General features: G+C 42.5%; 1 protein-coding gene across 3 annotated transcripts in view; it reads right to left on the bottom strand.

Moving 5' to 3' along the window:
* LOC141069428 (S-adenosyl-L-methionine-dependent tRNA 4-demethylwyosine synthase TYW1-like) overlaps nucleotides 1–22,285 on the bottom strand; it is a 452,148-nt gene that overhangs the window by 424,336 nt on the left and 5,527 nt on the right. For all 3 annotated transcript variants that reach the window (XM_073558957.1, XM_073558955.1, XM_073558956.1), the window contains exon 2: nucleotides 21,759–21,901. In XM_073558957.1, coding sequence (XP_073415058.1) covers nucleotides 21,759–21,901 — 143 coding nt within the window. The remainder of the gene's footprint in view (nucleotides 1–21,758; nucleotides 21,902–22,285) is intronic.

Raw genomic sequence — 22,285 nt, 5'->3', positions numbered from 1 at the left:
GGTACCGAGATGTGGTCTGTGCTTCCCACCAGCAGAACCACTCCTTTATTGAGGGTGTCCTAATAATTGCCAATAATTTCCATCTGTTGTCTATTCCATTTGCACAACAGCATGTGAAATTGATTGTCAGTCAGTGTTGATTCCTAAGTGGACAGCTTGATTTCAAAGAAGTTTGATTTACTTGGAGTTATATTCAGTTGTTTAAGTGTTCCCTTTATATTTTTGAGCAGTGTATAATATACACTACCGTTCAAAAGTTTGGTGTCACGCAGACAATTGTGTTTTCCATGAAAACTCACTTTTATTAATCAAATAAGTTGCCAAATGAATTTAAAATCTAGTCCAGACATTAACAAGGTTCGAAAAGATTTTTTATTTCAAATTTTCTCCTTCAAACTTTGCTTTCATCAAAGAATGCCCCTTTGCAGCAGTTACAGGATTGCAGACCTTTGCCATTCTAGCAGTTAACTTGCTGAGGTAATTTGGAGAAATTTCACCCCATGCTTCCAGAAGCCCCTCCCACAAGTTGGTTTGGCTTGATGGGCACTTTTTGAGTACCATATGGTCAAGCTGCTCCCACAACAGCTCAATGGGGTTGAGATCTGGTGACTGTACTGGTCACTCCATTACAGATAGACTACCAGCTTCTTCCCTAAATAGTTTTTGCATAATTTGGAGGTGTGCTTTGGGTCATTGTCTTGTTGCAGGATGAAATTGGCTCCAATCAAGCGCTGCCAACAGGGTACTGCATGGCGTTGCAAAATGGAGTGATAGCATTCCTTATTCAAAATCACTTTTACCTTTTACAAATCTCTCACTTTACCAGCACAAAGCAACCCCAGACCACCACATTACCTCCACCATGCTTGACAGATGGCGTCAGGCACTCTTCCAGCATCTTTTCAGTTGATCTGCATCTCACAAATGTTCTTCTGTGTGATCTAAACACCTCAAACTTGGATTCGTCTGTCCATAACACTTTTTTCCAATCTCCCTCTGTCCAATGTCTGTGTTCTTTTGCCCATATTAATCTTTTCCTTTTATTAGCCAGTCTCAGATATGGCTTTTTCTTTGCCACTCTGCCCTGAATGCAAGCATCCCGGAGTCATCTTTTCACTGCAGACGTTGACACTGGCGTTTTGCGTGTACCATTTAATGAAGATGCCAATTGAGGACCTGTGAGGCGTCGATGTCTCAAACTAAAGACTCTAATGTACTTGGTCTTGTTGCTCAGTTGTGCAGCGGGGCCTCCCACTTCTCTTTCTACTCTGGTTAGAGTCGGTTTGTGCTCTCCTCTGAAGGGAGTAGTACACACAGTTGTAGGAAATCTTCAGTTTCTTGGCAATTTCTCGCATGGAATAGCCTACATTTCTAAGAACAAGAATAGACTGTCGAGTTTCACATGAAAGTTCTTTTTTTTTGGCCATTTTGAGATCAACAAATCTAATGCTCCAGAACTAGCTCAAAAGGAAGGTCAGGTTTAAGCTTCTCTAATCAGCCAAACTGTTTTCAGCTGTGCTAACATACTTGCACAAGGGTTTTCAAGGGTATTCTAACCATCCATTAGCCTTCTTACACAGTTAGCAAACACAAAGTACCATAAGAACACTGGAATGATGGTTGTTGGAAATGGGCCTCAATACACCTATGACGTTTGCAGCTAGAATAGTCATTTACCACATTAACAATGTATAGAGTGTATTTCTGAATCATTAAGGCTATGTGCCCACTGCTTTTTTGAAGCAGAATATTCGTGAGCGGAAACGCACACCCTCTTCCTGGGAAAACGTATGCATTTTATGAAGCGCTTTTGTAAGAGTTTTTGATGCTTTTGTTAAGTGTTTTAGCATGCGTTTTTGCAATAGAATTGTATGTATGCGGAAACGCAGGCGTTTCCGCAAAACTAATGAACATGCTGCGTTTTTTTCTGCAAAGCGTTTCCGCAGCGGAAAAACGTACCATTAGCACAACATGTGCGGATTCAATTATGATTACATGGGATGCTTTTCTTAAGGCGTTTCCGCAGCAGAAACGTGCGTCTAAAAGCGCTGCGGAAACGCTTAAAAAGCGCAACGTGGGCACACAGCCTTAAGGTTAGCTTCATTGGAAAAAAACTGTGCTTTTCTTTAAAAAATAAGGAAATTTCTAAGTGACCCTAAACTTTTGAACAGTAGTGTATTTTATAATATATACACATATATTGTGTTTTGACAAATATTTCCTTTGAAAATTGTGTAAATGACAGATGTAAAAGCTCATGTTAAAATAGCATTGCAGTCAGATGGAAATCGGATGCTAGGTGTGAAAAATCAGATGGTACTCGCATGATTCGGATAGATTTTTCATACGTTTAGTGTGACTCCGGCCTTAAAGTGAACAAAGGGTGGTTGGCACTTTGTGTATGTGAACTGACTTCGCGCCTTAGAGGTATAACATGTGGATAGGGTACACAGAATTAAAAAAAAAAAAACACTGAGTTTCCATCCAGGTACTCATTTTTAGGTCCTAAAAGTCATTAAGGGACTAAACATTGACCATAAATTGGTAGTATTTGAAAATTCAGTTTATTTGTAATCAACATGCAGTAAAGAAAAAAATAAATTAAAACTCCCCTCTATCATAGGGTCTGAATGTCACCATTTTTGTCAAATCTTGACACAGTGGTTGTTGACTATGACTCAATTGGTGGCCCTCCTACTTTTTTGTTCTTTTCCTTCACCAGCTGCATCACATGAGCGCAGCATTGTATACCTATACACACACCATGAATGTGTCAGGACCACCCATCCGCCTGTGTGGAATTCCTTTTTCAACAACTAGTATAAAAGTTCCATTTTTATTTCTTGATTAATTCCTGCACAGCATGTACAAGTACAACATTGCGTTTTTGATGCGTTTAAAGCAAATTTTTGCATGGGGGTGTACAGTTTTTAAGCAACACCAAAATTAATGAGTTTTGAAATTTTTTTCTTCCCATATTTTAACTAGTGGCATGCATTTTAAAAAGACAGCATGTCATGGCCTCACAATGGCTCATCACCATAATGCTTGCAACTTGCACAGCAGTTTTCTGGCCATAGCTTGTGGCAATTCACGCAGAAGGGAAAAAAAGTACATCAACGCTTTGTGTGAACCACCCTTACCCCCTTCCTAACATTAGAAGTAGATACACGTTATGTTATTCATGTGATCACCGTGACTAAACGCACAGTGATCGAATAAAGGTGCCTGCTGCTTCTGACAGCAGGTCACCAGGACTCGTAGCCACGGGGGTGGCTCCACCACCACGCAACTACAATAGCTGTGATTGTTCAGAATTGAACAGCCAATCACAGTGATTTCAGTGCGTCAGACTGGAGCCTAGCAACGTCAATCACCAAGCCCACTCTGATTGTTGTGATTGGACGATGACGTCGACCTCACCAATGCAATTTGACCTCAGTATGACCACCCTGCACTTCCTCATTCTAGCTTTGGGCGTGTGCAGGGCGGTCATAGTGCTGTTCTGTCAAGCTGTGCCGGGCCTTGTGGTGCCATAGACTTTTTGAAGCCTGTGCAATCACTGCTGGTGTGGACGCTGCTGTTGAAGGAAGATGTTTCTGATCATTCATAATCTACCCCAATAAACCTCCACCATTAATATCTCCCCCCATGCACCCACCAACCCTTTGCCCACCCACCTCTTCTGCCACAGAGCATTGATTAGTACTTGATCGCTTGATTTTTTAAGGTTTTTTCTATTTCTGCATCCTCAGCTGCCGAGCGCTGCGGATCGACATCTGTGCTTGCTGTTTGCCAGGATTTTTTGTCCCTAATTTTTCTCCCCTCACTGTGCACCACTCCATGCGTGCATCCTACAGCTGTCGATCGGACGCACATCACCGATTGGCACTCTTGCTCACTTTTGGCAAAGACTTTCTTTTCCATTCTTTCTGCACCACATCAGCATGTGCATCCTACAGCCGTCAAGCGCTGTTAGTAATGAACAGCACTGATCGGCTGCCTATTGTATTTTTTTGTGAGGGAAAAAAAAAAATTGAATTAGTTGATATAATGTGGCATTTAACATCTACAATAGTATTTTTTTTTACTAAATATAGTCAGGATTAATGTCAAATAGTTGTGGGCGCTCAGTTACTTTCTTCATATATTTTTATAATGACATACCTTTAGTAAGCTTGCTTTTTCTTATACGAAATTTTTTTATATTCTTTTCATTTTATCCTCCCCTTTTATTTTCTAGATTCTTTACGGTTCAGAGAAAAAAAAAAAAAAAAAAAAAAGGGTATTTACACCAAACACACACCCCTGAATAAAAATACACACATGAAAAAATGACCCAAATCCAGCATTCAGCAGAGGCATATGCATTTCTTGCCTCAGACACTGATCGTGAGGGAGATCATCCCAACTGCCTTTTCTTTTTCCACCACCTCCTAAAGTGATGCCAAACTGCCACACAGACGCCGAAAATGAACCAGCCCCTACAGTTAGTGACTCTGTATAGACTTCACCCCTCCGAAGACTATGAGCCACATATTCCTGATTTTGTGGTGCAATCAGGAATCCAAATTGACACTACCAGCCTCACAGAAATTTACTTTTTCAAAATCTTCCCCTGAGGATGTTGTAAATCTCACGGTGTCCCAGACAAATTTGTACGCACAACATTAATCCCAAAATACCACTTCATCATTTGCCAACTGGACCCCTGCAGACACCGTAGAAATTATGACGTTTTGGGGCCTTGTTCTTCACATGTGGATAGTGAAGAAGCCAGAAATTTGGCAATATTGATATAGGAGGGTTAACGTTTTGTATAGCACTTCACTGTTCTTGCATGGCTATGCCCTGGACAAGCTTTGAGGCAGTCCACAAATTTTTGCCTTACAGTAATAATGCACAATGTTCCCCCTCGCCTACTCCCGAGATAACTCCAACTTTGATATTCTTTTAAAACTTTGACGGTCATTGATCATTACAGCAACAAGCTTGCTGAGGTGTATGTTCCCCAAAGGGACACCTGCGTGGATGAGTCCCTAATACATTTCAAGGGAAGGGTCAAATTTCGGCAATTTCTGCTCAGTAAGAGGGCCAAGTACGGAATTAAGCTCTGAAAACAGAATACCTCAAGGTATACCCACAGTTTCACAGTTTATGAAGGGAAGGACACCAGGATTGAACCCCTAAATGCCCCCAAGTTCTGGGAGTGAGTGGGGTTTTTTTGCACCCACTACTGGATCAAGATTGCTTCTACGTCAATAAACTTTTATACCAGCATCTCATCTTCTAGTCCCTCTCAAGGTGAGTTAGAGTAGCCTGAGGCACAGTCCACAAAAATCAGAAGCATCCACAGCTGCTCAGAGTTTTAGCATTTTGTGAACCTGATGGGAAAAAAAAATAAATAAATAAACGACGTGTGGGATTGTACTTTATTTCAATTTCACCGCATTTGGACTTTTTTTTTTTCCAGTTTTTGAGTACACGATATGGAAAAACCAATGGTGTCATTCAAAAGCACAACTCATCTCGCAAAAAACAAGCCCTCACATGGCCATACTGACCAAAAAATAAAGTTGTGGCTCTGGGAAGAAGGAGAGCGAAAAACAGAACCGCAAAAACGAATATGGGCTCCGGCACGAAGGGGTTCATCTGGATAAGTGCGATACAGTCAGCATTTCTGAACTACTAGATTTTTAAAATACAGGAAACATACTGAAGTTAAAGTTGGAGGAAAAGCTATTCTATAACTTGTAAAGGTGCGTGTTTCACTTACTCCTTCTACAAGTAAAGTAATCATCAGGTCAGCAGAAGCGATTTCACTGAATAATACTGTGCTTTAATTCATCAGGTCCTCTGTATTATCTAATAATTGCTTCATTCACTACACAAAGAAATTATTCTTCTAGTGGATGTTTACAATCTATGGTCTTTCAACTAATTTTTATTCACTCAATAAATTTTACTTCTTTACAATTACCCCCCCGCCCCCCCCCCAAAAAAAAAAAGCCACATCATAAGTTACTTTACTTTTCAGAAATGCTTTAACTACCATTTGCGAGGTGCCAGCCATAGAAGAACATGTCTAAATCACGAGTCCTTTTGTATGTTTAGTTTGAATACATTTGTTGCAAGTGAGATAAATAGTTAACAAGACATGATCGTACCTAACTTATGTATCAACGCGAACCCTGGCTATAAAATTCAATCATTTAATAATGAACATTATGTAAATATAATCTTTATGCATTATATTAGAATTCATTACTCTCCTCTTTAAACCATGACAATCATGTGTAGCCTCCATTGGAATCTTTGGTACTGGATCTTTAACATGATCTGACCCAATTTTCCAGTTGCTGGCCAATATGAAAAAAAATTTTTTAGCTCAGCTACATCTAGTCAGGGATTAGTAATGTCTCTCCGTTGGATTTCCCCATGGGCAATAAAGTGTCCAGCACTAAACATTTGACTAAATTAACGTAAACAATCCTGGTCCTTTCTGGCTTTAAGGCTGTGTACCCACGTCAGCGTTTTTTTCGCGTTTAAGCGTTTTTACCGGTAAAAACGCTTACAAGACGCATCCCATTCATTTTAATGAATTCCACACTTTTTGTGCATATTGATGCATTTTTTCCGTGAAAAAAACACAGCATGCTCATTAATTTCGCGAAAAAAAAATCCGCATTTCTAACTATATTCCAAGAGACTGGGGAAGCTCCGGAACAAAACGTATAAAAAACGCGCATTTCCTGGGAAAGAGTCCGGTTTTTAGTCAGGAATTTTCTGCATACGTGGGTACATAACCTTAAGGCTGTGTGCACACGCTGCGGATTTTGCTGCGGTTCCACAGCGGTTTTGGCCGCTGCGGACCCGCAGCAGTTTTTGCTGCGGTGTACAGTAGCATGATTCCCTATGGGAATCAAAAACCGCAGTGCAGACGGTGCGGAATTTTCCGCGCGGATTATCTGCGGTTTTCAATCCGCAGAAAGAATTGACATGTCAATTCTTTCTGCGGATTCCCCTGCGGTTTGCCATCTCCTCCATTGAGGAGATGAAAAACCGCAGAGCAATCCGCAGGTAAAACCGCAGGTATTTTGACCTGCGGTTTCACCTGCGGATTTTACAAAATCCGCGCGGATGAATCCGCACCTTTTCCGCAGCGTGTACACACAGCCTAAAGGGCCCGACTCCAGTATGGTGTCAGGTCCAAACTTGACTTTGAGAGCCTGGCAGGGTGAGCAGCAACCCACAACTCTCCACAGCCACATTTGCTGATAAAAGTGCAAGATCTCATGTTCGAAGTAAGGGAGCGCTACCTGCATATTAAATACAACAATTAGGGCAGTTTCAGATGTCGATGATAAATCAGTCCGCTCTCAGATCACAATGCACAGACTGGCCGCGTGTCTCCCAACCCAGAGCATGACAGCCTCATAGAAACGTATGAAGCGGTCACAATCTAGGTTAGGAGACGCACACTCAGTCCGTGCATCGAGTTCGGAAATTGGATCGATGGTCACGGATGTCTGAAAAAGCCCTTATTGGCAGCAGTCACCAAATCAGAACTGGTGTTTTAATGATGGAGATTGAAGTTGCACTAAATTCTATAGCTGGCTATACACTCCAGACAGATTGGATAAACAGCTATTGCTTCTGGTTTCACAAGCAACTACAGTGAAGAAAGTGCTCAGTTACGCCACGTTCTAAATTTGGTCAGTATTTTACATCAATATTTGCAATCCAAAACCAGAAGTGGGTGAAACATGCAGAAGTGGCGACGTGTTTCTATTATATCGCTATGTGTGATACTTGCTTCCGACCGCTCCCCCGCTGGTTATCGCTGATCGCGCGAGAACGTCCTGGACCTTTTCTCGTCATCTTCCTGCTGTGGAGACGAGCGACGCGTGGACGCGGGCGGGTGGATGTCAGGATCGCCTCGTCTGACAGGTAAGTAGCGACCCCCGACCACTGCTATGTCACTGGTGAGATCTGCCTGTGTGGCAGCTCACTAGCGACCACTTAGCGATGCACCAGCGATCCTGACCGCGTCATATCGCTGGTGCATCGCTAAGTGTGACAGTACCTTTAGTGTGCGTGTGTAGCCCATTCATTATATCCATCCCTCACTCCCTCAAGATGGCTGGACCTTCATTGTAAATATACAATTGTAAATACACACCTGCACTTTGTATCTCCCTCACCTCATTGTAGATTGTAAGCTCTCACGAGCAGGGTCGTCTTATTTTGCTTTAATTATTGTATTGTTAACGTTGTTACTTATGGCTTGTGTTTTGAAACTGTTAAACTGTAAAGCGCTGCGGAATATGTTGGTGCTATATAAAGATTATTATTGCTCACTGTTCCACTCCCGAGTTTGGCTTAGAAATACTGATGTAACGCGTCAATGGATCACCCGGATTCTGAGACTGTCTTCTAGAGACACATTATACTTTAAGATTGTGGTAAAATTTGCTAGATGTGACTTGAGTTTACCAGCGGGGTGGGTAATAGGAACATTTTCCAATCTCCAAAATTTTAAAAATTTTATGACCTTAAACCAAAAGAGAATTATATCATACAAAATAGTTAATAAATAAAATTTCCCCCATGTCTACTTTACTTTAGCACAATCTTTGAAAACGTTAGGACGTTAAAAGGGTTAAAGCATGACCAGCAAGTTTTAAGTACCACACCAAGATGTATGCAACCATTTTATTTAGTTTCCTTTTACATATATCGCCGTCACATATCAGATAGGAATTAAGGGAGGGAATGCAATAGGCGCAGTCATGATGGACTCCTGGAAAACCCATAACTGCTAGGACTAATGCCTACTTTCCAGGACGTCCCTCCTGACAGCACCATCAGAATGCCAGAGGATACACTCAGGGCAGGACTACTGCACAGAGGACCTTTCTTCCAAAGGCCATTTTTTGTCCAGCTAAAAACATCCAGTTTATAGTGTCTGCAAAAGGTGTTAAGGTTTGCCCATGTTGTAGCACTGCAGATCTGGTCGACCCAGGCCCCTGCTTGCTCTGGCCAAGATATGGCTACTGGTCTAGTAGAATGGGCTATGATGTTGACTGGAGGAGACGTTCCTTCTGATGAGTAGCTCAGGCAAATCACTGACCTAACCCATCTGGCCAACATTGATTTTGACATCTTGGGATCTATTCGCCAGTCTTTTGTGGATTTGAAGTACTGGATGACTACGTTTTTGACGTCAAGGGAATGAAATGTCCATTCTTGACTATTTTTATGGTCCTGGCAGAAGAAAGGCAAGACTACCTCTTGGTTCATATGAAAGGTTGTTATTACTTTTGTTAGGAACGCACTATCTAGCCTGAGAATAATGCAGTCATCCAAGATCCTTTGGTATGCTTTCTTTTTTTTTTTTTTTAATGGAAAACGCCTGTATTTCCCCAATCCATCTGGCTGTTATGGTAACCAGGAGAGAGGGAGAGGGAGAGGGAGAGGGAGAGGGAGAGGTTTTATATCCGAATCTTCAAGTGGTTCATATGGCAGTCTCCATAAACCATTTAGGACCATATTTAAATCCCTTGGTGGGACGTAGGCTTGAACAGTAGGTCTTATTCTGCCTGTGGCTTTAATGAAGCTTTCAATTCATGGATGCCCTGCCAGTGGATAGTCCATGAAAATACTCAGAGCCAAGATCTGCACTTTCAAAGTGCTGGGTCTTAAGCCCCCATCACACTAAGCGACGCACCAGCGATCCCGACAACGATATGACCTGGTCAGGATCGCTGGTGTGTCGCTACATGATCGCTGGTGAGCTGTCAAACAGGCAGATCTCACCAGCGATCAGGACCAGCGACGACGCTAGCAATCTCGTTTAGTGTGACGAGGGCTTTAGGCCTTTATCAAATCCTGCTTAGGCCTAGAGAAGTTTACTGGCGCCTCAAGATATTGTGCACAGAATTTTCTCCATATTTTTGTGTATATTGCTGACGTTACTTTTTTGTATCGTTATTGCCGATTCAGAGAGGCCCTTTTACCTCAAGAGGTCTGCCTGGGTCCTGAACGGCACAATTGTAGGAGCTTCACATCTTGATGGTGTATTAGCCCCTGAACCAGTAAATCGTGCCTCTGCTGCAATTAGAGGCAATGGTGTGGGGAAGGAGCGAGTGTTAATTCCTACGCCAGGTCCATATCCCGTTTCTGAGATAGGGGTAGAGGCTTTGTCTTCCCGATTCCCCTCGGAGTACTAGGTGATGGAATTCTTCCCAGTTCAGGTCCCATTCCGACTGTTGAACCATTTTCTGGCTGAGAAAGTCCGTTACCAAATTCTGAGACCCCTTCAGATGTATTATTGCTGTCACGGATATCACCGTCTCCTCTGCCCATAGGAAGATCTTCTGTGTTACCGCCTGTAGAAGGTGGTGTCTTGGTCCCCCTTGATGTCTGAGGAAGGCCTCTGTCATGATATTGCCCACCAAGACTCTGATGTATTGATTCCTTAGACTTAAGCATCTTTTTAGCGTTTCCCAGACTACCTGAAGCTCCCTGAGGTTGGATGACAAGGGGAGGATCTGATTTTTTGCCAGGTTCCCTGTATGTACTGATCTTCTACATGAGGTCACCAGCCAGTTCTGCTTGCATCTGTGGTGACCGATAAAAACAGGGACAGCTTCCACATAATCTTCAGGTTGGTTATGGAAGTCCACCAGGCTAATTGACTTTGTTATCGCTGACAATTATTTTCTTGTCAAGCCCATCTCTTTTGTTCCAGGCTGTCAGGACGCGATATTGTAATTGTCGTGAGTGGAATTGACTCCATTGAACCCCTGGTAAAGAAGAAGTCATCTGTCCCAAAATCCTCAGTTTCTCTGATGGAAACCTGCAATTCTCCTCTGCAGGCCATCTCGGAGTTATTTTTGTCTCTTTTCTGGCAAGAAGGACATCTGCTGTTCGGAAACCAAGAGATTTCCTAGGAAGATCGTCTTCCTGGCACAAGAACTGATTTTTCCCAGTTTATGATCCAACCAAGGTTCTTTAACACTAAGATGGTTGATGTTAGGCTGGCCTTCAGTTGCTGGGGGGACTCCACAATCAACAGGAAATAGTCCAGAAATTGGACAATCAATACTCCTTGCTACCTAAGGGTACCGTTACACTTAGCGATGCACCAACGATCCCCACACATCGCTCGTCGGCACCACAGGAAGCGCCTGACGAGAAATGGTCCAGGACGCTCTCGCGCGAACAGCGATAATCAGGTGGGGAGCCGGTCGGAGGTAAGTATCACATGTAGAGATATCGCTAGCAACATCTCTGCTGCGTCACAAAATCGTTGACGTTACAGCGATATCACTATGTGTAACGGGCCCTTAAGGAAAGCCATAACCTGTGCCACCAGCTTGGTGAAGATGCGTGGCGCTGAGGAAAGACCAAATAGCAGGCATTTGAACTGGTAATGCTGAATCTTCCCTTTTCTCTTCCAACAAGAATCTTAGATACCGCTGGCTAGGAGGACGAATGGGCACATGATAATAATAAGCTTCTTTGAGATCTAGAGTACACGTCCACATTTCCCTTGATCAATGGAATAATAGATCTCCATATTGAACTTCTTGTAGGATACCCATCTGTTTAGACACTTCATATTTATTATTGTGTGATAACCACCCTCTGGTTTCTTTTTTGAGAATACGCTTGAATAGTACTCCAGAATCCATTCCGACTGACACTGGTACTACTGCCCCTAAATGCACCAATTTCTTCACGTCCGCCAGTAGCCTTCTTGCGACCTGAGTGGACTCAATAGTTACATATTAACATAGTTAGTAAGGCCGAAAAAAGACTATAGTCCATCCAGTTCAGCCTATATTCCATCAGTATAAATCCCAAGATCTACGTCCTTCTAAAGAACCTAATAACTGTAAGATACAATATTGTTACGCTCCAGGAAGACATCCAGGCCTCTCTTGAACCCTTCGACTGAGTTCGCCATCACCACCTCCTGAGGCAGGGAATTCCAGATTCTCACTGCCCTAACTGTAAAGAATCCTCTTCTATGTTGGTGGAAAAACCTTTTCTCCTCCAGACGCAGAGAATGCCCCTCTTGTGACCGTCACCTTCCTTGGTATAAACAGATCCTCGGAGAGATATTTGAATTGCCCCTTATATACTTATACATGGTTATTAGATCGTCCCTCAGTCGTCTTTTTTCTAGACTAAATAATCCTAATTTTGCTAATCTCTCTGGGTATTGTAGTTCCCCCCCATCCCCTTTATTAATTTTGTTGCCCTCCTTTGTACCCACTCTAGTTAGGTGAAATCTTCCCTGAGGGCTCTGCAAAATTGTATCTAGTATCCTCTTGCTATTGTCTCAAGTATCCATGGGTTCTGTCCAGACTTAGAAAGTATTGGAGCCTTCCTCTCCCACTTTCTTGGCGTCATTGCCTACCTGAACTATTCGCCAAAGTGGGAAAGGAATTCCTTCCTCTGCCTCCTTTCAGGTTGCTGCATATACTGGTCTTCCCTTTACCGGACTATTCCGATTTCTGATGGGAACGAGGCCGCCGAAAGGACAAAGCCATTTTAGGTACCGTATTTCTTCTGGAAAACCCTCTCTCCTCATCTGAAGCCCTTTCTACCAGGTCATCTAATACAGAACCAAATACTTGAAGTCCAGAAAAGGGGATGGAGCACAATTTGCTTTTAGAGTGATTATCCCCTAACCAGGTTTTAAGCCAGATTGCCCTCCTAGAAGCGTTGGATAGTACCCAATTTCTTGCGGCAAATCCAATTGACTAATTGAGGAGGGCTGGTGAATAGTCTCCACCTTCATGCCATTTCTGACGGCTAATAAGAGTTAGTATCTTCCCAAAAGAAAGGCATTTCTTTTTCTCTTCTGGAGGACTTTTAACAAATTCTTCCCTTTCCTCCTGTTCAGGGTCAATATAACCTGAATGGGAATACTTATCTCCCATCATGGTCTTTTTTGCCTGGGAGCCACCCGGGAGGATTGAAGGGTGACTAACTGCGTGAGGGAATTCTGAACCTCCTCTTATTATGGTTCTCATGTTGGTCATAAAGGATGGATGTTCCTCTTTAACCAGCAATACACACTGTTTCCCATATGTTTCTGGCAGTTTAGTATTATATATGGCACATTTCTTGCCTTTTCTCTTAGGTGCGGATGGTGTCAGACCCTTTAGGGACTTTTGTCCTACAAAAGAACTAAGGATCATACCGTGTAATATACCACAGAGGATGGACAGTGCAACGGTGTTTTTATTTTATTCTCAGATCGACCAGTGGTTTGTCCTTCCATGGCTGGCAGTCTAAATGCACTCGAACATCATATCCCCTCTGCAAATACTTTAAATAGTATTGTCTCACCTGTCTTCCATCTGAATCAAAAAGGTGGTTCCACCTTAATTTAGGATTCTGCACCTTTTGTCCCCAAATCCCGGAAGTACACCGAACACTAGACGCCTGCGCATTACCCCCTCTGTAGCCGGAAGTGCCATTCAGTCTTCGGCACACTCAGGTTTGAGCAGTGCAAGCCAAGAGCCCCCTGAGGGGAAAGCAGTTCACCCCAGGAGCCACTGCTTGACTGGACAGGCTGTGGGACCTCTTGATCAGCAGGGTGTCAGCCTCCAGACCTTCCACAGGAGGAAGAGGAAAGATGTGAGGACACCATCCCAAGCCTCCTGCGGCCGGCATCAGGAGCTCCTGCTCGACTCGAAGATATAAGTACACCTCTTCTCTGTCCATCCCTGAAAGGGACAGGAAAAATACTGAAGGGTGGTGGAGAGAGGGGCCTTTTAACCCCTTCATGACCAAGCCTATTTTTACCTTAATGACCAGGCCATTTTTTGCAATTCTGACCAGTGTCCCTTTATGAGGTAATAACTCAGGAACGCTTCAACGGATCCTAGCGATTCTGAGAATGTTTTTTCCTGACTTATTGGGCTTCATGTTAGTGGTAAATTTAGGTCGATAATTTTTGCGTTTGTGAAAAAAAATCAGAAATTTGGCGAAAATTTAGAAAATTTCGCAATTTTCAAACTTTGAATTTTTTTTCTGTTAAACCAGAGAGTTATGTGACACAAAATAGTTACTAAATAACATTTCCCACATGTCTACTTTACATCAGCACAAGTCTGGAAACAAAATATTTTTTTGTTAGGAAGTTATAAGGGTTAAAAGTTGACCAGCGATTTCTCATTTTTACAATAAAATTTACAAAACCATTTTTTTTTTTTTTTAGGGACCACCTCACATTTGAAGTCACTTTGAGGGGTCTATATGGCAGAAAATACCCAAAAGTGACACCATTCTAAAAACTGCACCCCTCAAGCTACTCAAAACTACATTCAAGAAGATTATTAACCCTTCAGGTGTTTCACAGGAACTAAAGCAACGTGGAAAGAAAAAATGGACATTTTAATTTTTACAACAAAATTTTTCATTTAGCATCAATTTTTTCATTTTCACATGGGCAACAGGATAAAATGGATCCTAAAAATTGTTGGGCAATTTCTCCTGAGTACACAGATACCTCATATGTGGTCATAAACCACTGTTTGAGCGCACGGCAGGGTCCGGAAGGGAAGGAGCACCATTTGACTTTTTGAATGGAAAATTAGCTCCAATCGTTATCGGACTCCATGTCGTGTTTGGAGAGCCCCTGTGTATCTAAACATTGGAGCTCCCCCACAAGTGACACCATTTTGGAAACTAGACCCCCTAAGGAACTTATCTAGATGTGTAGTGAGCACTTTGAACCCCCAAGTGCTTCACAAAAGTTTATAACACAGAGCAGTGACAATAAAAAATATTTTTTTTTTCCTCAAAAATTATTTTTAGCACACTATTTTTAATTTTCACAAAGCTAACAGGAGAAATTGGACCACAAAAGTTGTTGTCCAGTTTGTCCTGAGTACGCTGGTACCCCATATGTGGGGTGGAACCACTGTTTGGGCACACGGCAGGGCTCAGAAGGGAAGGAGCGCTATTTGACTTTTTGAAATGCAAATTACTTCTAATCGTTAGCGGACACCATATCGTGTTTGGAGAGCCCGTGTGCCTAAACATTGGAGCACCCCCACAAATGACCCCATTTTGGAAACCAGACCCCCTAAGGAACTTATCTAGATGCATAGTGAGCACTTTGAACCCCCAAGTGCTTCACAAAAGTTTATAACGCAGAGCCATGAAAATAAAACATTTTTTTTTCCCTCAAAAAATTATTTTTTAGTGCGCAATATTTTATTTTCACAAGGGTACCAGTATAAATTAGACCCCAAAAGTTGTTGTCCAGTTTGTCCTGAGTACACTGGTACCCCATATGTGGGTGGGGACCACTGTTTGGGTACACGTTGGGGCTCGGAAGGGACGTAGTGACATTATGAAATGCTGACTTTGATGGAATGGTCTGCGGGCACCATGTAACATTTGAGAGCCCCTGATGTACCTAAACTGTGGAACCCCCCCACAAGTGACCCCATTTTGGGAACTAGACCCCCCAAGGAACTTATCTAGATGTGTGGTGAGCACCTTGAACCCCCAAGCGCGTCACAGAAGTTTATAACGCAGAGCCGTGAAAATAAAAAATAAATTTTTTTTCCTCAAAAAAAAGATTTTCAGCCAGCAATTTTTTATTTTCACAGGGGTATCAGGATATATTGGACCCCAAAAGTTGTTGAACAGTTTGTTCTGAGTACGCTGGTGCCCCATATATGGGGGGAACCATTGTTTGGGCACACATAAGGGCTCGGAATGGAAGTAGTGACGTTTTGAAATGCAGACTTTGATGGAATGGTCTGCGGTTGTCGTTACGTTTGCAGAGCCCCTGATGTGCCTAAACAATAGAAACCCCCCACAAGTGACCCCATTTTGGAAACTAGACCTCCCAAGGAACTTATCTAGATGTCTGGTGAGCACTTTGAACCCCCTAGTGCTTCACAGAAGTTTATAACGCAGAGACATGAAAATTAAAAAAAAAAAAAAAAAAAAAAAATTTCCACAAAATTATTTTTTTAGCCCCCAATTTTTTATTTTCCCAAGGGTACCAGGAGAAATTAGACCCCCAAAGTTGATGTGCAATTTTTCCTGAGTACACTGATACCCCATATGTTGGGGTAAACCACTGTTTGGGCACACGTCGGGGCTTGGAAGGGAGGGAACACCGTTTGACTTTTTGAACGCAAAATTGGCTGGAATCAATGGTTGCACCATGTCGCGTTTGGAGACCCCCTGATGTGCCTAAACAGTGGAAACCCCACAATTCTAACTTTAACCCTAACCCCAACACACCCCTAAACACAGCCCTAACCCCAACACACCCCTAACCCTCTTTCCAACCCTAACCCTCTTTCCAACCCTAACCCTCTTTCCAACCCTAACCCTCTTTCCAACCCTAACCCTCTTTCCAACCCTAACCCTCTTTTCAACCCTAACCCTCTTTCCAACCCTAACCCTCATGGAAAAATAAAAATAATTTCTTTATTTTATCAGTTCATCCTGCCTATGGGGGTGATAAACGGGAGGTTTATTTACATTTCATTCTATTTTGATGACTGTGAAAGTGATCAAAATGAATAAATGGAAATTGGAGCCGGCGGGCGCACTGCGCATGCGCCCGCCATTTTCCAATATGGCGGCGCCCATGGTCCGGGACCGCAGGACACCGGGAGCCATAACGGCACTCGGTGAGTACCGGGAGGTGGGAGCAATCGGAAGCCGGGGGGGAGCTGAGGGAAGGCGGGGGGGGGAGATGATGACAGCGGCGGCACATCGCCGCTGTCATTCAGCGGCGGGGGCAGATCACCCCCGTTAACGGGTGGGGTCGGATCGCTGTCACCAGCCATGTCCGATGCTACAGCAGTGTCGGACATGGCTAGATTGTAATATTTCATCAATTTTCATTGATGAAATATTACTATCGCTCTGATTGGCTGTTTCACTTTTAACAGCCAATCAGAGCGATCGTAGTCACGTGGGGGTGAAGCCACGCCCCCTATGCTGAAGAACAAAGCCCCCTGTACCAGTGGGTCGGGTGACCTTTCAGTGACCTAGGTCACCCGACCCGCAGGGGGGCTTTAAAGTCATGATGCCACATAGGGGTCACTGGTCAGATTTGCACCAGTTTTCATGATGCCTACGTGGCGTCATTGGTCGTGAAGGGGTTAACCTATTGTGTTCCTGTCCCCATCAAGGATATGAAGGACAACCTCCTCGATTTTTTTTTTTTTTTTTTTAACAAAAAGTTTCTTTTAGTGTGTGAAGGCAGCCAAACATAAAAATCCGATATAAATCTGGTATCACACGACCCAAAGAATAAAGTGGTCTAATCGCTTATACGGCACAAGAAACGGCATAAAAAGCAAGTAAGACTAATTCTTTACCTGCTGTTGATTTGTTCATTCTGCCTCACAAAGATTGCAGTAAAGCTCAGCTCACATTTATCTTGTGCCCTATGACGAGTGCTTAACCAGGGTTTCCGTGTAAATCTCTGATATACGTGATTCAGGCGGAAGATTCCCTATATTCAGGCTGATGGATGCACTGTAGATGCCATCTGACCTGTGAGCTGTAGTGACCATCTTTTTAGGCGTGCAGAAAAGCGCGGTCTGCCAGTTTTGTGAACCACTGAAAAGAAGGACACAGCTGAAGAGAGGCCAGACGGGAGTCCAGAGTAACTCTGCTGCCTCATTATATTTAATGGGTCCCTCGGGGTTTCATCTGAATCATGTCACTTGGAGATTTAGATGAATACCCTGAAGTAAGTGCTCAGTGTAGAGCGCAGGATAAATGTGATCCTAAATGGTATGTAAAAAGTTCTTAATAAAAGCAGAATCAACTCAATACAAAAAAAAGCAAGTCCCCTCTCAAGTCCATCATCTTAACAAAAATATAGGAGGTTTCCAAGTTACTGATTTTCCAAGCCTTTGTACTAAGCGCTATGGCTTCTCATCTCCCCAAAAGAAATCCAACTGCCCCATTCCCTTTTGAGCCTCACAGCGTGCCTAAACCACGTTTGATATTTCTGTAGCAATGGCCACACATCTCATTTACAGGTGCAGGTCTCTAGAAGCATGAGCTGCGCATAATTTACTCGTCATGGCAACATACTGGTCACTGCAACGGCAGTTTGCAATTTTCACTTCGCTACATCCACAGCGGCTTGCTTCTGGAAAACACTTAGAGTCAAAATAGTCACTAAACCTGTAGATAAGTTACTACATGGGTGTAACTTCCAAAACGGGGGTCACTTGAGGGGTAATTCTGCTCTTCTGGCATTTAGGGTGTCTGTATATGGTATGGAGTCCAGAGACTATTCTATAATGATTTGTTCTCCAAGAGTCAAATAGCGCTCCGTCCCTCCCGAGTCTCACTGAGTGGCTAAACAGTACTGTACAACCACGTATGGGGTATTGCCATGTTCAGCAGAAATTGTGTGACATTTTGGCACCATTTTTCCACATTTCCCTGTGTGAAAATGTAAAATCTGGAGCCAAAAAATGTTTTGGCGGTAAAATATAATTATTATTTCTTCACTGCTCAATGGTATAAAATTCTGTGACCCACCTGTGGTGTCAATATGGTCATTGCTTGCACCCCTAGATTAATTCATTGAGAGGTGTAGTTTCTAAAATGGGGTCACTTATTGGGGTTTCTTCTGCTCTGGGAGTCCCAGGGCTCTGCCAAAGTGACAACTGCACTACGAAAATTGCAAACCCGGGGTCAAAGCAACATTTCAGTGAAAAAAAAAAAAGTAGTAATATTTAATTTATTAAGCCCAATGTTATACAAGTTCGCGAATCGCCTGAGGGTTAAAAATACTCATTACTCCCTTAGATGAATTCTTTGAGAGGTGCAGTTTACAAAATGGGTCCACCTGTGGAGGCTTCTGCTGTTTTGGCATGTCAGGGGATCTTCAAATGTGAAATGGTATCTGCAACCTATTCTAGTCAAAATAGTGCTCATTCCCTTTCCAGCCCTACCATGCACCCAAGCAGTCGTTATCCAAGACATGGGGTACCTGTATACTTTGGAAAACTTGCAAATTTTGACATCCATTTTCTCCTGTTACCCTTGTGAAAATAAAAAAAAAAAATGGGGCTAAAACATTTGTGGGAAGTTTTTTTTTTTTATTTTCACAGCTCAACGTTATACATTTCTGGGAAGCAACTGGGGGTTCAAGATGCTCACCAGACATCTAGATAAAATTTCTTGAAGGATGTAGTTTCCAAATGGGGCAATTTGTGGGGGATTCCACTATTTTGGCACCTCAGGGGTTCTCCAAATGTGGCATGGCGTCCACTGTTGATTCTTCCCTTCCGAGCCCTGCCATGCACCCAAACAGTAGTTTTCCTCCACATATGTGGTATCAGCATACTCAGGAGAAATTGTACAACAAATTTTCAGGTCCATTTCTTCCTTGGTTTTGTTAATTTTATGGAAAAATGAGAAACTGCTGATCAACTCTTAACCCTTCTAACATCACTACTAAAAAAACAATGTTTCAAAATTGCGCAGATGTAAAGTAGATATGTGGAAAATGTTATTTATAAACTATTTTGTGTGACATGATTCTGGTTTAAGGGCATAAAGATGAAAATTGTAAAATTGTAGTCAAATTTCCAATATTTTCACAACTAAACGCAAGTCATATCGAACACATTTTACCATTATCATGATGTACAATATGTCACGAAAAAAAGCAAAGACTGGAGTCCATTAAAGCATTCCAAGTTACTACCTCAAAGTGACACTGGTAAGAATTGTAAAAATTAGCCTGGTTAAAAAGGCAAAAACGGGCTCTGGCATGAGAGGATTAAAAGAAAGAATCAGCTGCGTTCCCAGGATGTAATGTCTGTATACTCTCTATTGTACCCTCCCCTGCCCAGGAGATGTGGTATGATGAGACCGCATGCATGGTCAGACACAGCCATTACACAGTACACAGCAGAGGCACATTTATAAGATCTCAGCACAGAACAGGATCCCCCCCCCAAAGAGGCAAACGCGAAACGTGCGCTGGGGTTGTTTCTCCTTACACCCCCAGATCGGATAAGTATGCTGATCGTAGGGAAAGCACAGACAAATAATCATACTACTAGGCACCTAGCCATATTAAGGTTTATGTTACTACCTCAATAACTGCCTGTTATCTCTCATTGAGGACTTTGTTATTGATAAAAGTGTTGGGAACTTTTCTTTATTTACTTTTTCCTTCTTATACATATACTTTTCAGGACTTATTGTCTGATTATCTCCCACAGGCAGCTCTTTTGGCATTTCTAGACTTCATTTAACCCCAGTGTATCTGCACTCCTAAGCACATTTTGGACTCGCTCATCCATTTCTAATTAAAGTGTGGTTTTCCTTACCCTTGATATTAGTATTATGATTTTGCTTTGGGTGGTTATTTATAATCTACTGTGTTTTCTATTTGTATTAGCAAGTCATGTGGATAAATTTCTATGCTACTGCATACTCCATGTGTGGTGCTGCACTCACTGTCACTCCCAATTTTTAATGTCTCCCCATTTTTTATTGTGTATTGCATACTAATAAAATTACTTTTTTTAATTTATTGAAATATACCGCATTTTGCTCCTACTTATTCTGTTGATTTTTTTTTTTTTTTTATCTCACACAGGGACATTTTATTTAATCACATCCAATTGCGGAAGTTATTATTATTGCAAGATTTATTGATTAAAATCAACTTTTGTTAATAAGTATATAAGGAGAAAATGCAAATTTCTCTCTGAGGATCTGTTTATACCAAGGAAGATGACGGTCACAAGGGGGCATTCTCTGCGTCTTGAGGAGAGAAGGTTTTTCAATCAACATAGAAGAGGATTCTTTACTGTTAGGGCAGTGAGAATCTGGAATTCCTTGCCTGAGGAGGTGGTGATGGCAAACTCAGTCGAGGGGTTCAAGAGAGGCCTGGATTTCTTCCTGGAGCGCAACAATATTGTATCTTACAGTTATTAGGTTCTTTAGAAGGACGTAGATCTGGGGATTTATACTGATGGAATATAGGCTGAACTGGATGGACTAATGTCTTTTTTCAGCCTTGCTAACTATGTTACTATGCTAATGGGAAAACCCCTTTGATGCCACAAACTCCACCTAAAAAGCACTATCCTGAGACTTCTCTCAAGTCTTAGGCTATGTGCCCACGTTGCTTTTTTTAGCATTTGCGGCCGCGGAAACGCTTAAAAAACGTATCCCCATGCAATCCTATGGGATTCCGCAGCTGCTGTGTCAATGCTGTGCATTTACCACTGCGGAAACGCACAGCGGTAAAATCCGCAGCATGTCCATTATTTCTGAAGAATCGCGGCAATTCCGCCGCCATAGGACTGCAATGAAACGCTCACTTAACGCATGTGGCTATGCCCCCCATGCGCGGATGGTACACAGGGTCTGGAGGAGAGCAGACTCTTCTCCAGGCCCTGGGTACCATATTCCTGTAAAAAATAGAATTAAAATAAAAAAATTAGGGATATACTTACCTTCTGTCGGCCCCCAGAATCCTCCCGCCTCTCAGCCATGCTGCCAGCATCTTCAATTCCCAGGGATGCATTGCGCGAATGACCTCTGAGGTCACATGAACAAGTGTGACAGGTGAGAAAAAGCTGAATTTCAACAGCAAGTAAATTATGAAGTTTATTCATTTCTCATGGCGTTTACAATGAAATAACAAAGATCACAAGCCAGTTTTAATGCATAATGGAAAAGAGAAAAAAAATAAATAAATAACTGACCTGCTGCTTTTTCTTCCTTGTGGAAAAATGTTTGCAGAGCCAAAAAGTGATACCAACTACAGCACATACATAGATGTAAAACCTTTTGAGCCATAACTGCTTCACGTGTATATGCAGAAAATCCCATGGTCCAGAAGATTCATCTTTAAAATAAAAAGACAAAAAAAAACAAAAACATTTTTTAGATAAAGGGTTATTCTCAACGCCACTAAAAGGGGTTGTCCGACCTATAATCAATCTATGCGACTGCAGACTTGTGAATCCTCCCAACGCATGCACTCTGCGCTATGAGGATTTACCGGTGTCAGAACCAGGACCGGCGGTCATGTGACCAAAAGTATGTGATATGCATACTGCCGGCCAAATCCCGACTAGGCCATTTATGGCTTTGCACAATATGCTTCGCCAAGAGCATTTTGCACAAACTGCATAGACTAGACATCTTGTCACCTACTGCCATTACTTTATTTTTTCAGTTTTTAATGTTAATCCAAATAATGAAGTGGCTACTGCATATTAAACCCGGC

Source organism: Dendrobates tinctorius, unplaced genomic scaffold (assembly GCF_039654945.1).
Source record: "Dendrobates tinctorius isolate UK_male_01 unplaced genomic scaffold, ASM3965494v1 ptg000263l, whole genome shotgun sequence".
Taxonomy (NCBI): Eukaryota; Metazoa; Chordata; class Amphibia; order Anura; family Dendrobatidae; genus Dendrobates; species Dendrobates tinctorius.
Note: the sequence above shows the minus strand (reverse complement) of the source record. Positions and strands in the feature narration are given on the sequence as shown.